Consider the following 23,416-nt stretch of genomic DNA (forward strand, 5'->3'; position numbering starts at 1 on the left):
GCTGCGGCGATGGAGGGCCGCCGCCGCCTGCCTCGCAGGTACGGCCAGCGGGGCCCGGCCCCTGCTCGCCCGGGGGCGGGAGGGGACAGTCCCAGTTCTGGGGGAGGCTGGAGGGAAGGTGTCATCCCGTGGAAGGGAGAGAGAGCTTTGGAGGTTGCACCGGGCAGGGGGGAAGGGGCCACAGGGGTCATCCTGTCCCGCCGCGGGGTCATCCCAGAGCCCGGGACTCGGGATCGTGCAGGCGCTGCTGGGACGGGTCCTGCGGGCTCCGCCCCGCACCCTCTCTGGGCAGCGTGTTCGGTGTTCTCTGAAAAAGTTCTTCACAGAATCACAGAGCCCCCTGAGCTGGAAGGGACCCACAGGATCACCCAGTCCCACCCCCGCCCTGCACACACACCCCAACAATCCCACCCTGGGCATCCCTGGAGCGCTCTCCAAACCCTCCTGGAGCTCTGGCAGAGCCTGTTCGGTGCCCCACCACCCTCTGGGGGAAGAACCTTTCCCTCATCTCCACCCTGACACAGCTCCATGTTCAGATGGAACTTCCAGGGCATAATTTTCTGCCCCTTGCCTCATGTCGCATTGCTGGGCACCACCAAGCAGAGCCTGATCCATGCTCTGACACCTTTTTAGGACATTTGTACGTGTCCAAAAGGGATGAAGGGATGAAGGGCCCTCTCACTCATCTCTTCCCGAGGCTGAGCAGACCCAGCTTCCCTCGAGAGGAGGATGCTCCAGTCCCCCAGTCATTCTGGTAGCCTGCACTGGACCCACTCCCGGAGCTCCACGTCTCTCTCTGGGAGCCCAGGAGATCTGGGGTCCAGTTAGGAACAGACACCACGAGGGTGAGGCGTCAGATGGCACGGGAGAGCGAGGAAGGTGGTGGGAATGTGGGGATGAGGAGAATTTTAAAAAGGAGCAGCAGAAGGGAAGAAAAGAGGTGGTGAAAGATAAGCAAGCGAAGGAAGGAAGGAAAGTACTAATTTAAGATTATTGCCACTTGTGTGCCAAAAAGAAGGAAAAGTACCACTGCCTTGGCAGGGGATTGGACTAAATGGTCTCCAGAGGACTCTTCCAGCCCTAACTATTCTGGGATTCCATGGTTCTGTGAAACAACCACAAATCCAGCCAGCGTGCAGAGCACTCCGTGTCTGCCTGTATCTCGGCTTCCAACGCTCCTAAACCCCCCTCGCCAGCTCGTACAAGTGACTGGGGAGCGCTGTGAGCGCGGGGGAAGCGCAGAGCGAGAGCCTGGCGGCGAGCAGCGATACGCAGTGCCACGCGTGGCTGCAGCGCCGTGCCCGAGCGGGGGTCTCACCCGCATCCCCCAAAAGGAGCACGCCTCTTCTCTCAGGGGTATGAGGGAGTGATTCCATCCCAGCCCCTCAGTGTTTGAACCCTCAGAAGTGATTTTTCTGAGAAGAGGCTGTGCTTTCCTCTCGTATTTTCAGAGGGAGGTCTTCAGATTTTGATATGACACCTCTGATTTCTCTGAGCTCCTCGTGTGATGCTCACTAAAAATACGGGGCTGCTGGGGAGTGAGAGCTCTTGCCTGTTGTGCAGTGCTATTTTCCAGGCTTCCTGCTGGTCCCCTCTCTTGCCTGTGTCACTCAGGACTTCGGAGCAGAGGTTGTCTGTGTTTATACAGCTCCTAGTATATTGCAGATCTACCTTTTGACTGGAAGCCCTAGGTGCTATGGTCAAATAAATAATATATCATATTAACTAGCTGTAAAACTTAACTATCAGGTGATTAAATATTAACAGTAAATAAGATGTTTACCTTTGGCAGATTAGCTTTCATAATTAATACAAAAAGCGTGTGTTCTTTTTCACAGCCAAATGTACCCCATGGAAATGACTAACAGTTCAAATTTAGGTGAAAATATTTTACAGCAGGTGAATTCTGGTTTTGAATTTTCTGAATTTTTTTTGTCTTTGTTTTTATTCAATTCAATTCAATAAGGACATGTACTTAGCTGCTTTCCACTGTTGTGACTGCAGTAATAAGCTAAGTTTTTTACCTACTAATAAGTAGGTTTTTCTCCTGTATCTCAGAATCCTCCACTGGCATAAAACTTCCCCATGGATTGCCCTAGCTGATGCTCATGACATATTGTTTTGAGGGAGAATGATGAGCTTTCTGTGAGCTTGGTAACACTTTGTGACTCTTTCTGTCATTCAAAATGCTTGTTAAGGCTCTCTTACCAGAATGTTCATTTTTAGAAAAAGACCTTAGGTGTAAGTTTTGAAACTGAGTAAGATAGTCGCTATCATCTAGTCTCGTCTCCTGATGTTACCCATAAATACAAACACCCTTTACAACAGAATCGTGACAAAAAATGTTAACTTTAATCTTATTTAGCTTCTCTTTTTTCCTAAGGGGCGCACTGCAGAGTTGCATTTTGGTGCTCACAGGAGGAAGAGGGACCTGCTGCGTGCAGTCCCTGCCTGTCAGGCACCAGCCCAGGGGTGAGTAGCTCCCTGCAGGTGCAGAGTGGTAACTGTGTGCTCCTGTGTCTCTTTTGAAGCTGAGAAGCATGCTGGGGTGTCCTGCGTGACAGCGTCCATGGATGACATTCAGTTTGAAGAGGCTGCCAGGTACAAACCAGCTGACAGCAGTCAGGTGTTTCCGTTCTGCAGACTCTTGTTTGGCAGAGATAAACTGAGGCATTATAAAATGGGAGAGAGCAGACCTGCGAACGCACCACGGCCACAGGGCTAAGTCGCAAAACTGCTCTTTTCCACCTGTGATAGCCTGGCCCACCCAGAGAGCAGATCCATCTCACAGGGCAGAAATAAACTCTTGTTAACGTTACTTGGCAGTTGAGATACCTGTTGAGAAACTGATGGCCCAGTGGTCTCTGGCTCTGGGGAATGGCTGCAGGCCACTGCTTATCTCTGTTAAATAAGCAATACTACCTATAAAACTTACTGTTATCAGTGTTTTTATTGCTGCAAGGTCTCTTTTGGTTCATTTCTTAACATCTTTCTCTTTCAGCTATTTTATAAAAAAGATAAATGTTTTACATTCACTGACCACTGAATTAACTGAGTCTACGAGATAACACAGGACTGAACTTGTTTTACCATTTTTCATGGTGGGATGAAACTCACTGTAAGAGGAAATAGGCCCTTTATTCCTAAACCATACCTTTACAGAAACCTAAACCCGTTACTTTATGGGTTTTGTTTGGTTTCACACAGGGGAATCTGAGAATGAAGGAGAGATTAGATGGCATAGACCTGGTTGCAGGGAGCAGTGCACATGCAGTTGTTGTGGCTGTGAACACAGAAACACTGGCTGACAGGGGTACAGCTGATGGCAGTTAAAAACTGCTCATAAGTGCAAAACAAGCATCCACTCAGACTTGAGACTGTTAGAGCAGTGCCCATTAGAGTAAGAACTGCAGCCAGTGACAAAGAAGAGAACATGATCATACCAATTCTGGAACTCAAAAGAGAATTTCTTGGTCTGCTTCACAATATTGAAGTGTTTGTCCTGCCTTGAATTGCTCTGTGTTTTAATTTTGTCCTTAGAAAAAAATCCTGTTTGTAAAAAGTAATCAAAGTTAGGGTAATGTTTCCCTTTCAGGTGTAATTGTTCAGAGTTAGTAGCTTCAGAGCACTTTTCTGTCTTGTTTCATGACAGCAGAACAGAGCTTCCGGAACATGACAAAAATACTTTTCCTTCCAAATTTGTTTCTGAATATTTCTAGTTCTTCTCTCACTTGTAATACCAATGTTCCATTTGTAACAAGAATTTCAGGTACCAATATTGTAGCTGTGAAAGAAATTATTTGAGAAATTATTTTTCTCTGCCAGGTCATCCCTAACATCCTTCTTGTAGCTTACTGTGCATTTTCCTAAATTTTGCCAGATCTAGTTCATTATACAAACATCTTGCATAAATAAAAGAGCTCTTGCTTCTCTTTCTGGTAAATTAATAAGATAGTTTTTAGGTAAGGGCTTACTGTAAGGTTTATTGACCTAAACCAGGTTACTAAATCTTCTGCAGGGATTAAGTCTTCTGTGTTTATTTCAGCTGAGATGTAAAGAGAAATTGTCACACATCTATATAGTTCAAAACTTAGCTTTATACCATGATAACCTCTTCCTTTTCTTGTAATACGCATCAGTTCAGTGTATTACTGAACTGCTGATTTTAAATTGATACATCTGATTTTAAATTGCGTTTATTTAAATTTTGTTAGTGTTCTGTATGTGAATAATAGTCAGTTCATTCTGTTAAATTTCTGACAGTTTTAAGTGGAAGTGTGGTGTTGTGTGACTTCTGCCCCTGCAAATCTGTAGCTCTGACCACTCTCCTTTCTGGGAGGGAGCTGGTGGCTCCCTTAGCTGTGCAGTTGGGAACAGTTGCCTTAACAGTTCTGCTTTTTCTTTGCAATAAATAATGCAAAAACTTCTGAGATGATTCTGAGCATCTTCTGCGAAGCTAATGAGGGCTGTGCACCTGCAGCTGGACTTGGTTCTTTCTGACCATTTTCCCTGCCCTACGCACCCAAAGGATTCCACCTCGGGTGTTCTTGGGTGAGGACAAGAAAAAAAAATTGCTGTGTTGTTTGTTGTTCCTGTCAGGTCCTCTGGAGGAGCAGGTTTCCTATTTCCCATTTCCCATTCTACTTCTGCAGTGGAATGAGCAATTTAAGTAAGCCTTTACCTTTAAATGTCCCAACTTAATTCATTTAAATTAGTAAGTAACTACTATTATTTTTTTTAAGTTTATTATTTATTATTATTTTTAATTATTATTATTATTAACTGTGGTAATCTCTGTGCAAAATCCTTTGCACAGTGAATGTTTTGTCAGTACCCAAGTGCTCTGAGTTACATTTTACTTCAGTCTTGGCTCCACTTTTCCTGTCCCAGGGCTGCTCTTCAGCATTTGTAACTCAGTTTGAATTCCCTGGAGGCAGTGGCCTGGCACCCTTCTGGCTGTGCCTCTGGCTTACCCTGCACACTGTGTCCTTTTGCTTCCTGCTCACTGGGAAAAGTGGAGGGCAAACTGCCTTCCTCCCACCCTCTCAGCACTGCTTAGGGCTGAGATTTGAGGGGTTTGGAAACAAAGTGTGCTCCTGTTTTCAACATGGAGCAGGTGCTTTAGGAATTCCAGAAGGAAAGAAAATGTCTCCTCATTTAAATCTGTTTTGATGACATAATAAGGAGAATTTAAAAGGCAATAAATAATAAAATAAATAATATAATAAAAAATAAAATATATAGTAAAAATATTAGTATATTGAAATCACGCTAGATAATCATCTAGCAGTCTTGAATCTCTAGAATTTTTACTAGATAATAAAGTAAAAATTCTGTTTAGTTGTTTTATGTAGGTAAATGGGGAAGAGAGGTTTTCAGAGGGATGATGTTAGCACAGCAGGAACAAGCAGACCTGTTCTTGGCCAAAACTTGGAACATGAACTCTCTCCCCATCCAAGAGCACTTTTTCCCTGGGGTTATCTCCTCATGTGCACATACCTGTGTGCCAGAGGTGCTAGTGGAGTGTGTCTGAAGCTCCTGCAGCTGCATGTACTCAGATTTATGCAGGATGTGCTTGTGAGCAAAAACCAGGATTTCTGGGTGTACCTGAGCACACCTGCTGCCATTCAGACACCAGCAGAGAGAAGCAATGTTGCCATTAATGTTGTGCAGATCTCTGAGCTGCTGTAATTTTATTGACCAAGTCTGACTGGAGAATAACAGTGTTGAATTGAACACAGTGAAAAATTCACTTTTTTCAGTGAATTTTCAGTGCAGTGTGGAAGACACAGACTGATTAATGAGATGTTCTTCACCAGTTTTAGCAGTACACAGAGAGGCAGATTCAAGCTCTTATGAAGCTGCATGTTTGCCTTCTATAAGGTCTTACTCTTCTTAACAGGGTTGGACAAATTATTGCCATCAGAACAAAGGTGAACAGAGCATTCAAAACCAGCATGGAGGTAAGAGATAATCACTCTTTTTTCTAAAGGTGTTGAAGGAAAAGAGCAGAGGTGGGAGCAGCAGAGGAGCACAGCATGGGTCCAGGTTTATTTGCTCCAGATATTTGCAGGTATCTGAACAATAACAGTGTCTAATGGCACTGCTTTCAGAGTGTTACAGTTGTGTGTTTCCTGTGAAATAATCCATGTCAGAGTACCAATTGGGCCCTGAAGAATTGTAGCCTTTGGCAGGTGTAGTGGGCAGGATGGGAGAGGTGGTGTTGGTCCAGGCCAGATCCACAGAATAGGTGGAGTTCAAAGCATTTTTGAAACTTCTGATACAAATGTACATGTCTAAGGTGCACAGCGATCTTGAATCTTCATACTGCAGTCAGTATGCAATGCCTTGCCTGATCACTTCAAATCCTAACTGAACTTTGGGGTGCTTTTTGTGCATTGTGCCTGTGTCCAATTCCCATTATTATTAATGAGAGTCATGCATCCCACGGGTAATGTATTCCAAAATATTCTAAAAATTATAAAAATCAGAATTTTGATGTGTGTCAGGCCTATGCCACACGATCGAATCCAGTGTTTCACATTCAAGTGTTTCATTTTGCTTTGCACCCCTAAACACACTTTTTTTTGCATGTACAGACCTTAGAAACTCACTCAAATGAGGACTCCAAACGCCACAGAAGAAAATGGAAGAAAAATCCATAAAACTACATTTAAGTGTCTTTCTTGGTTTTGTAATTTTACCCTACAAGTGATGCTGAACAAACATAAAAATTGTGGTACTAAAAAAACCTTTCAGAGCTGACTGAATATTGATGACCAGAGATGTATCAGTGATTAGAGCAGGTTTTCTACCTTTTCCCTTTAGGTATAAGGGACTGATAAAAACTGCACTGTATTGTCTCAAATCAGTTGACTATGATGTAAATACCCTTTTTATCTCCTTCCTCCACCACCTTCTTCCTTGTAGGTTGGCATCAAGGTGACAGTACAGGATGTTTTGACTAATGCTGAAAAGATTGTGAGTGTGGCATATGCAACATATGAGCCTAAGCCAGTTGATGGTGGAAAGGTATTTTTCCTGTTTTCTCGTAAGCTTGGAGCAACTGAATTTCTGTGAAATAACCCAACTTTTCTGGTTGTGAAACACAGCAGATACACTGTTTATTCTGATCAGTGATAGGAAAAAAGCATGACGTTCAGACTTTATAAGATAGAGTCTGGGGGTTTATTTCTAATTTGCTTCTCTGAAATGGTTAGGTTGTTGTTGTTGCTGTCATTATTATTATTATTATTATTATTATTATTATTATTATTATTATTATTATTATTATTATTATTATTATTATTATTATTTCCATTTCCTTTTGCACATTTGTTCATTATAGAAGTGAGGTCTTTGTGAGGGCTACAGTATTGTCTGAGGCAAGCTAGTGGAATGGAGATCCTTGTGAGTCTCTCTCCTTTTCAGAAGTTGTTTGCAGGGTGGGCTTTTTTATCCTTCACTTCCCCTCTTGGGGAGGTTGTTCAGACATCACTGCTCAGACAGAAGACATTATTTTTAAGGTCACTTCCAATCTATATTAGTTCTTTGCCATTTATGTTGATTGGTTTTCACACCAGGGCTGTTTCTTCTCCCCAGTGTTAGGAAATCAGTCATGGTACCATTGGCCTTCACATCACTGTGCCAGACAGGCACAGTCTTTTTAGAATTTTCTTGTAGGGAAGGCCAAACACTCCTCAGACTATCTTCAAAAACTCCCTTTGTATGTAAAATTCTGCTTTCTTGAATGTGACATCATGGATCTGACTTTCCTGTCTCACTGCATGTGTTATGACAGCATGTCTGGCTGTTAAACATCCACTGGAGATTGGCAGAGTCATCCCATGAGCAATTAATACATCCAAGCACTACTGCTCTCTCTTCTGTGAGGGTGTGCCACAGTTTGGAGAAGGAAACAGACTGGAGCAGTTTTACTAAAACTAAAGCCCAGCTCTTGTCTCTGAAGGGCTAGTGGCTAAATTTCTACCCTGATAGCACCAAAATATCATCAAGAATTGTTTGTTACTAGTTTGATATCATGCTCATAACATAAAACTGTTTACCTTTTGCCCAAATTTCTGGGGAGATTAATTCAGGATTACATTGGTGATGATTAACTAAGATTAGGTTTAAGACAGGAATGTCCCAGAGGGAGTTTGAGAGTTCAGTTCAAGTTCCATGACAAACTAAAATCTCAGAGACATTGAAGAATATTTTTTCCATATCCACTTTTCTGAACAACTGTTTCTAAGGTTGTACAGAGAGAATATCAATATAACCACCATCTTAATTTTTTAACTGGGCCACATGAGAAAATCTAGGAAGCTCTTGAAAAGGACTGGAAAGGAGGCAATGAATCTGGAAGAGGGTTAGAGGGAAGAGTCAAAGGCTGAGAAACATTAGTGGCACTACTGCAAAATGTTGAATTTGTCTATGGTGTGCTGCTTTGTGCATTATTTTAATGCTTCTGAGGCTAGGCCTTCTAGACAAATCTCAGAAGTGATTGTTCAGTGTCATTGGTGGTGTAATTATCCAAATGTAGTCATTTTCTTGAAACTAGTACATTTGGTTTGGATGCAGTTTGTCATTGCACTGAAATACACAGGAATTTGCACTGACACCACTGACCAGTGCAACTGAATTTATTTTCTGGTTCAAAAATTCTATCCTCAAACCTTCCTATTAAGTTCATATTTTCCTGTCTTTTTTTTTTTTTCCTTAAATGTGTTAAACTCTGTGTGCTCTCATGGATGCTTGTATTTATAAGCTAAAAGCACTTTGTCATTGAGTTTTAATGAATGATTCTGAAAGGATAATGCAGAATCTCTTGAACTTTATACTCTGTGTTAGTTGTATTATTAAACCTGTCATCTTGGACAGCTGATAGGAAAAAGTTGTAGAAAATGCTGATGCCATTTTAAGTTCAAAGTGCGCTTTGTTACGAGTGTGAAATTCAGAATTGTTGTATTTTTTCCCTCTCCATTTGCACAGGTTGAGTTAAAACCTGTACAGCCTCTGTCTGCAGAAGACTACCTGGAGCACATCCTGGCTATTGAGAGGAGAAGAATCCGCCTGGGCTATGTCCAGGTCTTTCAGAAGGTGGTGGAGGAGAGCAATAAGGAAGGTGATTTCTGTACTCAGTGCAGGAGGTGGAACAAACACTTATGGGCAGCTGGAAGGAAGGAAGGAAGGAAGGAAGGAAGGAAGGAAGGAAGGAAGGAAGGAAGGAAGGAAGGAAGGAAGGAAGGAAGGAAAAAAGCAGGCAAAATGTCTCCTTGGGGTTGTGGTGTCAGATAGAAAAGTCTGCGCCAGATTTGTGAGTAGAGGGGCCAGAGGTGTGTGAGGCAGTTATTCTAACAGAGTGGTATTTCTTTTTATCTCAGAAATTCCAGATGTAAAAACACAGGATTGAAGGCCAGGTGTGCATTAAATAGATGTGAAATGCAGATCTTCACTTGACTCTATGTGTGAGATGTCACAGGTTTACAGCAGTAAACACAGCAATAAACTTCTGTGACACTAGTTGTGATGTAGACAGAAGCATGGCATTCACTCAGGATTGTGGCCATGTCTTTGCCAGAAAGGAAAGTAAGAACTATGTTTATGCCCTGAGGTGATTCCCAACAAGCAGAAGTTTCATTACGTGGAGGTGAAAACAGGTAAAAAAGTTAGAAGAACTGAACCAAGAAACAGGTTATTCTTTATTTATGGTAGTAATTTCTGTTCCTAAAGAAAGTTGTGCTTATAGGTTGTTGTGTTCCCTCACAAAAGAAATTACTCAGAGCAGTTAGGAAAATATGCTTCTATTTGGAAAATCTGAGCTGTAGCTCCAAATATAAATAACAGGCAGTATGTGGTTTTACTGAGGAGAGATTAAACCTGTTATAAACAAAGATCTTTGTAACAATTTAGTAAGACTTCGTAGAACTGAAGAGTCATGTTTGGTACAAGAAAACAAGTTATTTGTCTTCATGGTAACTGTCTCACAGGGTACAGTCTAATAACCCGAGTGACAAATCAGAGGTCGATGGGTTTTGTCTCCACTGCCTTTCCTGGAAACTTCTTTGAAGGATATTATTGTAGCAGTAATTCACCTCCTTAAGGAGACAGAACAAGCAGAGTGGGAGAAGAGAGGAGAGAACATTGTGTGTAAAGGCTGCGAGGTAGCAACATATGTACAAATCATACCCTGAGAGTGAGGTTTGTTTGACGAGTGGATCTTAGGGAACACCTTGAGTAGGTCCAAAGTACAAGTTAGTCATATGTTTCCACACACTTACATAATCACAAAGTTAGCTAATTATGCCACAAGTCAAAAGTACAATTTAGGTCAAGCAGCTCCTAGCACAGGTGGGCACTTTTAAAATTACTTTATGTAATCTCATGCCCAAATCTTCCTGCAAAACACCACTGAAAAGAATTGAGATTAGCATGAGGATGCAAGGCTAAACACTTGAAAGTGACATCAGAAATGCTTAGGTAATACAAGGTGGTTCTCAGATCCTCATTTCAGTCCTTTCATGCAGGTATTGCCTCAGGCAATTACAAAATTTGTAACAAGGTGAAATAATCAAGTCCTGCTCTAATCTTAGTTCAACACACCTGTACAGGTGCCCATCACACACAGGGCAGAGTCTTTGACAGACATTTGAGTTGGTGCTGAAGTGCTCTGACAGCCCCTGAAAGCCAGCACACGCTGGGGCTGCAGCTGCTGCTCCCCTGCAGGAACTGCCCCTGATACAGGAACTGCCCCTGGTAGGGATGTGGGGATGCACTGAGGGCTGGCAGCAGCAGCTCCTGGGAGAACAGAGAAAATGTTCAGCTTCTTATCACTTCCCTTGCAAACCACAAAGCTCTTCTGTGCCTTTCTGGTTTTCTTCTTTTTGCTGAGTCTGAACAAGCTGTTCTCTTCACTGGGTGTGCTTTCTTCTGAAAGCATTCATTGATGCATTGCTGCTCTGTTTCAGATACTTGTGAAGAGAAAGATGCCGTTTCAACTGAGCATACCCACGTACAGAGCACTGAGCTTGTCCTGCCTCCTCATGCAAACCACCATGGAAACACTTTTGGTGGCCAGATCATGGCCTGGATGCAGACAGTGGCAAGCATTTCAGCAAGGTACTTTCCTACAGCATTGTCTCTGCATGTTGTTCTAAGTGGATGTGCTTTTAACGTTAAAGGTTTCACAGGGATTTATTTTATGAAGAATACAGACCCAGGCCTTTGTGACTTGTCTTCCTCCTCACATTACAGGAGGCCTTTGAACTATTTAAGTGGTACATCTCCCACAGCATGCCATGCCACTGAGACTCAGACATTATTCTTTTACACATACAGAGCCTAAGGCAAAAGAGGCTGTGTTACCTTCCTGGGAATCTGCAGAAAGCTAACACTGGATACAGGAAGAGAAACCTGCTCTCCTTATGCTTGGTGCAGTGTTTTAGAAACAAAGTTAGTTGTTTAACCAGAATCAAACCAATACTCACCCTGTATCGAGTGACATCCAAAAATGAACAGCCTGCTAGAACTTAGTCTGCAGATCCTCGTGATGCCAGAAGAAAAATAAGTCAGAGAAAAAGGAGCCACATAAACAGGCTCTGTTTTGTTGGTGTGTGCACAGAACGGATGGATAACCCTCAGCAAGTCACTTGACCTTTCAGTCCCTCTGAGCTGCACATCCTATGGCTTGCAATAATTTTAGCAATTTAAAGAGCTTGGGCATCTTCAGGTAAAGAGAACAAAATATGTTTTGTGACGCTGCCTGCCAGTGTGACCCAGGCACATAATCACTTAATCCCTCTTCCCCGGAGTCAAACCGTTGTTTGTCTCCCTTCCTGTTCCTGGACACTGCACAAAGCTTCTTTGTAAGCAGCACTCAAGTTTCAGTCTGAATTCTCCTTGCATACCGAGTGACCTAATTCACTGCAGGGATGTTAGAGATGTTTTCCCTTTTTATCTTTAATAATTAAATGACTTCTCCATTCATTATTCATATGGTTTTGATTTGTAGCCAGTGGTTGTACTGATAACAACAGATTTTCTGTAGTGGTTGGATAAACAACTTGTTTTAGTAACAACAGAGTGCACTGACCTTACCCCCATGTGCAATTCCAGTGGCTTGAAGGGACTGTTGCAGATTTTTGCCATAATATGACTCAGAATATTTACCTGTTTTCATCTGATAAGTTTTACCTTGTGGGAGTCACATTTAGATTTAAAAAAAGGAATGGAGACCACAGCAAACGGAGTACTGGACAAATTTTCTTTGAACTAATTAATGTCAAACATGATTACTCATGTTGAGAATTTCAGGAATAATAATGGTGTCAGAGGCTGGTTGAAAGCAGAGATGTTGTAGTTTTTGCTTGAGAAGTAACTACTCTCTCTATGAACCTTTTGTGAGGCCACTCAGACTCCACCTTTGAAGGTGCCAGGTAAGAGTTTCTGTGGCCACAGACTGTGATAGAGGAACAGGAGAGGAGGGATAAGCCTGAAAAAATAAATTTCTAAGGGCATTTTAAAGGTTAGTCATTCTCCTTCTCACTTCCCCACCACCTTTTTTTGATCAATACATAAAAATCTTGCAGATAGCAATAAAACCATTTGAATATTAGTAATATTAGCTTGAACTTGACAGATACTTTCTTATTCCTTACATTTGCAATAAAAGCATTCAGGGTGTACTTTTCCAGGAAAGAAATGAATATTTAGGCCTGATTTCTGGTTTGTTCCTCTCCTCATCATTATTGTGTTTGCATCTTTAGAGTGAACATTGTAAATAAAATCAACGCTTAGCATTTTAAATCAGAGGAGCAAATGATTGTAATTTAATTACAAAGTAATTCAAATGTATTAGACTATTGAAGAGATGTTCCAGTCAGTTAATTAGCTGCAGATAATTGTGTGCATTTAAAAATACCGGTACATTAGTTTTCAAAGTGCAGTTGAGTTAAAAGCTAGAAGTGCTACAAAACTGTATTTTCAAATTTAGAAAACTTCACCATGGAACAGTCTATCCTAGATGTGCACATGGGCTCCTTACTGAGAGCAGTGTGTTGCTAAAAATAAATTTCATATATTGTATATTGTCCCCTCTTCCTGTGATGCACAGACATCCCAGTAGAAAGTGAGGGGCTTTGAATACATGCAGAACTGATGAAGAAACGTGATTTTTGCCTGCTCCAGAGAGCTTGGAAACAAGATTCTCTTCACCCAGACTGCATCTGGTAGCCATGTGAGGGTTTTTTAATTCTCATTTCATATCACACTAGCAGAAAGCATCTAAAACCAAGCAAAAAAGTACAAATATTGAGACTAGATAACTTGACATGTCATTGATTGGACCCTGTCCCTGGTGCTCAGCCTTTCTGCTCAGGTTTCCTTTAATTGTTTAAAGGTTTAAGGTCTGGCATTTTTACACTGCTCAGGAGCCTGCTCCCCGTGCAGTCCTGCAGAAATTAATGAAACTGAGAGGTAAGTGGTTACTCTGTAGGTAAAGGATTCATGGTCTGGCTTTAAGAGAGGGCAGTCTCAAGCAGTGAGAATTAATTGGTGTTTGTAAAACGTGCTGGAAATGAAACAGCATGACATAAGTGGTATTATGATGGTTGAAGCTCGAGTTACATGCTCTTGGAGCTGACCGTGCTAGCATGGAGTAGATCAGTGTAATTTAGTGACCTTCCAGGTCCTGCAAACCCTGTTTCTGTGGTCAGTCACGCCGGCTGTGCTTTTAGCACAGCTGTGTGTTGTGTCTGTCTGTCTGTGTTTCTGTTTCAGCCGCCTCTGTCATTCACACCCCATCCTGAAGGCAGTTAACATGTTCAAATTCTGGGGGCCATCCTTTGTGGGTGACCGCCTGGTCTTCAATGCCATTGTCAACAACACTTTCCACAGCAGGTAAAGCTCCTCATCTCTTGTGTCCCTGGGCATCTCCAGCGCCAGCCTACACTGTGTGTTTCATGTTGCATCAGTAGCATTTTCATTAGTGAATTAATTATTTTTCAGGTGGGACTTTGAGGCATGTGTCTGTATCTGTAACTGCCTATATGTGCCTTTTTTTTGGTTTCGCTTTTATCAGTGGAAGTTTTTAAAAACAAAATTATCCTCTGACTTTCAGTTTAAAGATCATTTGTCACCAAATCCCACTCCTGCAAATTCAAACAATAAACATTCCTCTGACATTCAGGGATTTTCAAGGGCTGAGTTGCTCCCAGAGATTTGACTCTTCAGAAGATGCCAGCTTCTTGCCAGGATCTTCCCATCTTGGCATTTGTTGACAGACTGCATTCTATTTATTGCTTATTTTTGTTAATGCTATTTAGCTACTGCCATCGTTTATTTTATTTCAGAGGTGTGCCTGTCCAGATTGAGTAATTGATTTGCTATGCTACAGAAGGTATTTGAGTCAGGCTTCCTGCACACCTGCAGGTACTGCAGTCCACTCTAGCGTGTCTCAGGGCTGCTTCTGCACCACTGGCAGCAGTTCAGTGATTTATTTAAACTGTCCTTTCAGTGTGGAGGTTGGTGTCCGTGTGGAGGCTTACAACTGCGAGGAGTGGATCCAGGACCAGCCGCGGCACATTAACAGTGCATTCCTCATTTTCAGTGCTTTGGATGACAAAGGGGAGCTGCTCACCTTCCCCAAGGTCAAGCCCACTACTCAGGTGAGCTCTCAGCATTGGGGGGGTCACCACAGCCTTGCTGAGGAAGCCAGGACCAAGCAGGGCGCAGCAGTGCATCTTCTTGCAGGAGAGAAAAGCTCCAAATGAAGTGCTTGTCCTCGAGTGATAGGTTTATTATTGTTAGCTTTAGTCTTCTGAAAGTGAGAGGCTCCGTGGAGCATCCTCATGACTAGAGATTCTGTGGTTGATGGTCAGAGAAGAAGAATCTGATGTATTTGGAGATTTTTCCACTTGTCTGCATCTCATGCAAGTTCCACTGACTGTAGATGAAATTTATAAGTATTCAGTGAATAGTTATTTTTATAAACCCTTAACAAAGGTGAGAAATAGAGTGAATAAAGAAGTCTGTGGGAATCAAATCCCATGACGTGGGTGGGCTTTTCAGTTGCTTTGACATGGAGATCTCAGTTCATGTTTCCCTGAAAGTGGTTCATGAAGCACTTGAAGCAGTTTGAATGCTATTGTTGAATTATTTGCTGTGCTAACACCTGTCACTAATCTTCCTGTTCCAGTTACAAGAATTTTAGAGAGCCAGTGTAGGCAGAAATAAAATTATTTTTTAAGATCAGAGACCTTATTTTTTATAGGATGGGAAACGGACAAATGAATCAAGGTGTCTTATGTACTCACTGGGGCAGTAAGTTTACTACTGCCTACTGCAGGCTGTCCCAAGAGGAGAAACTGGCTTTGAAAAATACAGTTTCCCTTTGTGCTTTGAACACCAGATGATGATAAATTAGGTTAATAGTTTATTTGGTGGATGGCACATTCAGAAAGAGCAGAATGTGTCTGTTGCACTGCCCAGCTGCAACTGCTTTAGGACCAAAGAGCACCTGGAGGATGCTACAATAATAAAACTCTTCTATCACATTGGTTTTTTTCGAATTTCAGGGAATAGTGCTAAGGCAAAAAGTAAACCACTAGTTTTCTTGGGTTAGCTTGTGGAAAGGCCATTGCACAATTACTCTTTATTTGCTTATATTTCTGCTCTGCCATTTGCCCATCTGGAATAAATAATTTTTAGTTGTCTTTTTTCAAGCTTTGTTCTAAAATAATGAGATTTGTTGCTGTCTGGTTTGCTTTTCATGCAGGATGGTGTGAGGAGGTACCACGGAGCTGTTGCCAGGAGGAGGATTCTACTCACCAGGTACAGCTGGGTCACTGGCAGGTCTTGATTTTGAAAACTTAACTTCATAATCCTCTAAATAAAGTAATTGAGCTCCCCTTAACATATATATGACTGTTATATGGCTTACATTTACAAATAATTTTGTTTCAGTGGCACTGAAATTGTTAAGAGGCTTCTTGTCTCAAAACTACTTTGCTCTGGAGGTTATTGTGTTTCACTGTGTTTCTTGGAAAGAAAAAGTAGTTATTGCAAACCAAAAATTGATAAAGTACCTGTATTTAGAAGACATTTAAGCCTACAGAAAGTGATTTTTCCTAGCATACACAGACATATAAAGAACCAGTTTATGCTACTGTGTCTCTTTTTAATTATGTTTTAGAAAATGCATGATATCTGCTAAAGGAGACAAGCCCTCTGATGCCTGGGAGACAAGCAACCAGGTAACCTGTAGGTGCATAAAAAGCTGTATTTGTGCACCTGTTGGGGTGTGTGAAGCAGCTGTTCAGGCTGTGGCAGTACAGGTGGACCCTCTGAAGTTTTGTGGTAGTCGTGAGGAACAGATGGATGTGTAACACAGTGAAATTTCTCTTTTAAAAAGAGGGAGTAGATGATTCACTACTGATCTAAGAGTAAGTTCAATAGCAAGGATATAAAAATTGTCTTTAAAACACATGCATACAGGTGGTCTCTTAAGGTCTCCTGCAGATTTATCCCTCAATGTCCCCAGTTGTTACAAAATGAATTGTGAATTCCTTTTATTATTCTTCAGAATAAGCTGAATTCTCCTGTAGAGGAAGTAGTTTGGGGTTTTGGTTTTTGTCTTTATCCAGCCACAGAATGTCTGAAAAGTTGCAGTGAGGAAACCATTTAGTAAGTGCTAAAAGTGGGGGGAGAGATAGCAACAGAGAGATGAACATTGGAATAGCACAAATCTGTGGAAAGAGAGGTGAAATCATGTTCATTCCCAGATTCCCTGCACCAAGTGTTTCTGGTTTGGACATGCTGGGGCATTCACTGTGTCCATGTCCTGCAGTGAATGGTGTTGAACCTGAATTTAGGTGGATTTATAGATCAATTAAATGTTGTTTCAGTGTCCAGTTTTTGTGGCTAAAGCAGCTTTTTTTCCCTTTTTTTTTTTTTTTCTGCAGAGCAACAAATGTAAATACGCACACAATGATAAAAATTGCTTGGTTAAGATTTATTTCCTATGAAATCAAAACCTGTCAATAAAGACTCTAAGGCTGTATTCTCTTTATAGACTGCTTAAATGAGAACTCCATCCACTGTAGCCAAGCATAAAGAATGGCTATATTTGCATTTCCTTTGCTTGTGAGCCTGCTGTGAAAAACAATTGCCGAGATGGACCCAGCTTGGTAGCAAAGAAGAGGTTAATTTTCGAGTAGATTCTAATTGCTTAAGAGGAAGATGGACAAAACCATTAATTCAGTGGTCTGAGAGGTTATCTGTATTGTCTCCCTGGTGGTCAAAGTTGTTCTTCACAGCTTTATAACTGGAGAAGCTGAAAATAGTGTTTTGTTGTCCTTTAATTAAGATTGTTTTGCCAACAGCCATGTGAGTGCATCAGGAAGCCACTGGAAGTGTTTTAATTCAGAAACTACTGAAGTGTGTTTTCACTTACAAGGAAAATAAACATTTGTTTGCAGTTGAAGCATAATGATGGGAAAAAAGAACACCTAATTTCTGCAATGTTCAGTGAAATGTACCTTTACCCTCCATTTTCAGACATGTGTGTTGTGTTTCAGGCATATCTGAGTTACAGCAACATAGCTGCACTGACACACCTGGCAGGAAAACCAGGGTGGGACATAACCAAGACCCTGGATAATGTAAGTGTAGAAGAGAAATTACAGAAATCTGAAAGCAAGGCACCTCCCTGTTTGTGAAGTGGTGTTATAAACCCCAAATCAGCGAGGACACTTGTGTAAACCAGTTCTAGCAGAGGAAGATGCTGCTAGGAAAAGCAGGAGAAAGTCAAGGGAAAACGGGGTGTTAACCCTGTTGCAGTGCATGTTTTCCAGAAAATGGAGAGACATCTGGCATCTGCCAAGGCTGGGTTTCTGAAATACGGTTAGTGACTGGCAGTTTACTTCCAGATCATGTTGATCCAGAGGTGTTTTGGGACAATAAATTATTTTTTCAGTGTTTTGGTCTGACCTCCTGTGCATTGCAGGCTATGGAACATTGCTTAGTGACTCTTGCATGTAGACAATAAGATACTTACGTAAGAGCAGATACAAATCATAAGGAATTCCAGTGATGGCAAAGCTGCCAGTGCCGTGTGTAGGTTGTTCCAGCGGTTAAATATTTCAGTAAACGCTGCTATGCCAAATAAACAGCACGCAACTCTGGTGCTGGGAAAAGCAAGCTTGAACCAGCTCCTGGAAACAAGCAGAGACAACAATGGGGTTGTTCTTCCTGGGGAAGAGAAGGCTTTGGGGAGACCTTGAAGCACCTCCCAGTACCTAAAGGGGGAGGTACAAGAAGTCTGGAGAGGGACTGCACAAGGGGGAATGATCCTAAAGTGCAGATTTGTTCCCTTTTCCCTGCAACTGGAATGACCCCAAGCTGACTTGACAGCTTTTGAAGGTAAAAAATGGCATTCTTGGTGTCTTTGACACAAAACCACAAGGTTTGTGAGGCTGCAGAGATAATCCAGCCTTGCCAATGTTCACTTAGCAGAGAGGTGTTTTGACAGCTGCACCTCCTGCTTTGTTTTGTGATTTTTCAAGGCTAGAAGACTCCTAGAACAACATTACTTCTGTTCTGTGCCATAGAGGAATATTGATGCAGACCTCCTGTAGATGGTTTTTAAAGCTCTTAAGCATTTAATTTTACACCAAACTTTACTTCAGCAAGGTGCTTGCTGGATTAAGTTGGGGGTTATTTCCCCTTCCAAGACAGGACAATCCAGAGAATACAGAATCTGTGTTGTTGCAGAAATGCAGAAGAAAACAAAAGATTGCGCATTTTTTGATGCAGAAAAAGAAAACCAAAACAACAAAACATCAACAGTGATGATGAACCTTATGAATTTTGCATCACTTGGAAATGAAAATCTGTTAAACTTCTCAGGATTTGAGAAGCAATAAAGCACATGAATTTGGGAATAAAATTCTCTAATTCTAAACATTCTGCTGTACCCATCCCCTTCCATTTATGGGGTTTCTGGGAGGTGACAAATCCTTCTTGTGTGTGCATTGTTATGTCCAAGTTATTCTTTTTGAATTCTCTGGTTTGGGGTTTAGGCCTACGAATAGAAATAGACCCAAAATAATCAAGGCAAGATAGTACAGGTGTGGGACAAGAGATGCAAAACTGTGATTTAAAGTAGTTATTCAAAGTATCATTAGTTCTGGGTGCTCTGCTTCACAGAAGAGAGCAAAGGAGAAAAAGAAGGATATTTTGCAAAGGGAAGTGCTGGGTTGCTCTAGGGGCAAGAGGGCTAAGCCAAGGTGTGGCTGATTTGCCTGGACAAAGGCATGTGGCATTTCCCAGGAACTCCTGAGAAAATCTGCCTAAAGTCCTAAATGTGTAACATTTATGCATCTAAACATTTACAGTAATAATTCTTGGTTTTTAATACATGCTGCCTATATTTTTTTTCCTTTTTTCCCAGGTGAAAATCTGGACCCACGAGGAGGGTGCTGTGCTGTCATTCAAGGTGGAGATGCAGGTGAAGGTCCCATCCCAGGTGGCCTTCTCCCTCCTGTCCGACTTCAGCCTCCGCCAGCGCTGGGACAAACATTTCCTGTGAGACCCTGTCCTTGTCTGGGGCTCTGAGCCCCCTGGCCACTCCATTCCTCTGTCACAGACACTCCTGTGAGACCCTGCCCTGTTAGGAACAAAGTGTTGTAAGAGTTTGACATCAAACATTCATTTGTCAAAATACGGGTTTTGGGGTTTTTTTAGTGTAGAAGTAAAATTTGGTTTGTGCTTAATCTGCTTCCAAAATACAGAGTGCACTGTATTTTTCAAAAGAATTGAGCGTTCTGTGTCATTCAAAAGAAGGGATAGGATAGAGGTCATCTTTTTCTTAAATAATCACAGCTCCAGTCCTAGGCAGGTGTGTGTTAAAAGTGACAAAAACCCAAAACTAGTGAAAAAATAAAAAGTTTAAAGTAAGAACTGAGGTGGATATATTGTGCATGCTAGCTTTACAAATTAGGGAAAAGCTGGACTCCTTCATGTTTGTGCTGTTGGAGACACTGATGCTCAATTTCACAGTCAAAGTGAGAAATCAAGAAATGGGGTCCTTCAAAATACATATTTTCAAAAAATAACATGTTTGAAAGTTTGTATCATTTGAAACAGGTTTTTGGAATGGCTCTAAAAGGTGTTTGAGGTTTTTTATTTACCTTTTATGGTGTAGAATAGTGATTAGAGACAGTTGAATTGAAATTATACTGATTTGATATGGTGAAGCATTTTCAGTTAGTTATTCCATCCTGAAAGATTTTTACCAGAGGGTGGAAGTGGATATTTGGGATATTTGAAAATAGGGATATTTGAAAATCTACAAACTCTGCTGAATTTACAGCTTGTAACAAATAAAACCTAATGAAATAGTGCTGATGAGGTGTTGCAGAAAACCTAAATGTTTCACTCTCTCTGCCTTGCTGGTGAAACATGAAAATTAAAGGTTCAGCATCAGGATGAGCCCGTTTGCACTGTTTGTTGGAGCTGCTGTTGCACACACAGGGCCTGAGGTGTGTGCTAAATGTCTTCACAGGACATGTGAGGTCCTGCAGGCTGTGAGTGAAGAGGAGAAGATCTACTATGTCACCTCTGGCCCCACGGCAGGCCACCAGCCCAGGGACTTTGTGATTCTGGTGTCCCAAAGGCAGCCCTGCCAGCCACAGTGAGTATGGCTCTTATTTTAACTCTGAGCACCTTGGGGCCATGGTCTGGGGTGCTGTCACCTTGATCTGTCACTGGGTGACAAAAGGGCATTTTACTTTATAAGGAGTGAGATTCCTTGGTTGATGCCTGAGTTTGTACAGCCAGATTTGCTTTGCCACGTGAAGGTGCAATGAAATAAATCCAGATCATCACAAATTTTTAGCATAGTCCAATATTGATCCTCTGATAGTGACTCTTCGAGAGTAGTCTACCAGGAGGGCAAATAGGCCAGAATTCAAAAGGGCAAATGGAGAAAAAAAATCATGTCCCAGAGAGCATGTCAGTGTGCTGAAGCACCTAGCTGGGAGTTTAGTTTTTCTTTGTTTGAAGTGACTCTGTATTCCCATTCCACGTAATTACAGAGTATCTGTTTAGTCAAGGAAGTTCTTGAAACCTTACACATTTATTGTATCTGTAAATTCTGCCAAGTCCCTTGCTCAGTTTAACATACCCTGCTTTTTAAAGTTTTATTACTTTTTATTAGATCTCCTTTTGTTCTTACATAGTGAAACATGGGCAAATGGAACGTTTTGGTCCATCTTACCCTTCTCTATTCTGTTTCTTTTTTCACATTCAGTAATTCTTCAGCTTAGCACTAAAAGGCAGTATTCTGTACTGTGCTTGCCTTCCCCCTCCATGAGGGAACTGAATGAGTTTGGATACCTTTACTGTGGCCACACTGTGAAGCCTCTGGGTAAGGGTTGTTCCCTGATGCAGTAAATGTGGGCTGAGCAGAGCAGGGTAAATTAAAAAGAAAAGGTGGGGAATTGTTCTTTGGCTGCCACAGAGGTCTCCTGGACTGGGGTCTGTGCTGAAGCCTCACTGAGGCTCAGCAGGGCCCCGGCTTTGAACCAGGATTGTTGAAAACACCCAAGCTCCTCGGCCCTCCTGTGAAAATGACATGTTGTAGTCACTGCCATGAACGTTTTCAACAAGAGGAAGGGTGTGATGTGTGCTGTTGTGAGATCCCCAGGATGAGGTGAGAGATGAGAATTGACTCCATTAGAAGGCTAAACAAGAATGGTAATGAAAGCTCGTGACTGACTCCTCAGAGTCCAACACTGCTGATGGTGATTGGTCATTAATTAAAAACAATTCACATGCTTGGATAAACAATCTCCAACCACATTCCAGAGAAGCAAAACATGGAGAAACTGAGGCTTCTCATCTTCCCAGGAGAAGAAATCCTGGTGAAGGGATTTTTCAGAAAATATCACGGTGACAGTGATGCTTGTCCCTGCCCTGCAGGGAGCCCTACACGGTGGCTGTGAGGTCGGTGACCCTCAGGGCGATGCCCCCACGCCCAGAGTTCTGCAGGAGTGAGATCCTCTGTGCTGGGTTCCAGATCCACAGCACCAGCAGCAGCTCCTGCACTGTGAGTAACCCTGCAGGGCCCAGCTGTGCCCCCTGCCCTGTCCCCCCTGCCCTGCGGCTGTCACCTCGCCTGAGCTGAGACTGCAGAGGGAACAGCCAAATACCTCCAAAAAAGGAGTTCAGTCTGGGTGTGTGGGGTCTGTCTTGCCCAACTTTGGCCAATCTGACTGTTAGAAATGAGCCCTGAACCCCTGCCCCTCCAGATTTCTAAAATACACCCCTAGAGGATGTGCATTGCACTGGCCTCTGGTGGTGTGTCTCTCTTTCCACTGACTACAAAGGCCAAGGAATTAGTTCAAATTAAATTCCTCGCTTGAACCTTCATATGCCAGGAATCACGCAATCTGATTCCCATCTCTGGACCCATGGCCAATCTTCTTTGCCATGGGAAGGCTAAAACTTTTCCATTTAATAAAACACTTTTCTGAAAACTTTCAGGAGCTCTTGGTGGCTGCAGTTCCTTTTTTTGGGCAACAGGTTTGCTAACAAAGCACACATATTTAGTATGTTATACACAAGTATTTCTTGCTGCACTGCTCTGTACATTTACCTGCAGATGCTGGAGGGTCTGAAAGCAGTGAGGACATCCAGATCACTGGGGTGTTGTAAAAAAGGCATGTTTTTTGGAAATTATTGCCTTCAGTTTCAGAAGCACTGTGTGCTTCTATTCACATCCATGAAAGCTGTGGTACTCATCCAGGCTCTGCAAAAAAATGGCTAACTTGCAATCCATAGGCTTTTTTGTTTCATTTACTTTTGTTCAAACAGGTGTGTTACTTCAATCAAGTGACATCAGGAGTTATGCATTACTTAGCTGCAAATCTTACTGGCTCATCAAAATCCATTGAAGACACTGCTTTGGAGTGTATAAAGTTCTTGGAGCTGGAAGACAGCAAGTGCTGAAGTTAAAAGCAGATTTCTGAAGGGACATCTGAAGATTATCAAGCAGTTCTGGTTGAAATTCCTGCAAGGTTGTGGATCATTCTTCTGTAGGTGATTTGCTTCAGATCATGTAGTCAGTATTGGGCTTCAGCCTGAAAATACCTGGTACAAGCATTTCCTATCAAACTAAGCTTAGGCCTTAGGCCCTAAATCCAATCTTTAATTTAAAAAAGATTAAGGAACAGATTCTGCTTTTGATTGCATTAATGAATTTCATATAAATGGAGACAGAACTTGGCTCAGTAGAGCTGTAGTTCATAAGACTATTTCACTGTTTTAATGTTACATTAAACAGAGTGGCATCCAGGCAGCTTTAAATACCACCCCTTGTAATCTGCAGAAACCAGTGCTACCGAGTAGCTTTGCC

General features: G+C 42.1%; 1 protein-coding gene across 1 annotated transcript; it reads left to right on the forward strand.

Annotated features, from left to right (window-relative positions):
- The first annotated feature begins 2,554 nt into the window (after nucleotides 1-2,554).
- Nucleotides 2,555-23,010, forward strand: ACOT12 (acyl-CoA thioesterase 12). Its single transcript, XM_005426984.3, has 14 exons — nucleotides 2,555-2,601; nucleotides 5,903-5,963; nucleotides 6,931-7,032; nucleotides 8,995-9,127; nucleotides 10,971-11,121; nucleotides 13,780-13,899; nucleotides 14,516-14,666; nucleotides 15,776-15,831; nucleotides 16,193-16,253; nucleotides 17,577-17,660; nucleotides 19,451-19,584; nucleotides 20,564-20,692; nucleotides 21,982-22,108; nucleotides 22,876-23,010. Exons 1-14 carry the CDS (start codon nucleotides 2,570-2,572, stop codon nucleotides 23,008-23,010), a joined length of 1,476 nt encoding a protein of 491 aa, XP_005427041.1. The 5' UTR covers nucleotides 2,555-2,569.
- The last annotated feature ends 406 nt before the right edge of the window (nucleotides 23,011-23,416 follow it).

The sequence above is a fragment of the Geospiza fortis genome, unplaced genomic scaffold, assembly GCF_000277835.1.
Source record: "Geospiza fortis unplaced genomic scaffold, GeoFor_1.0 scaffold43, whole genome shotgun sequence".
Classification (NCBI taxonomy): domain Eukaryota; kingdom Metazoa; phylum Chordata; class Aves; order Passeriformes; family Thraupidae; genus Geospiza; species Geospiza fortis.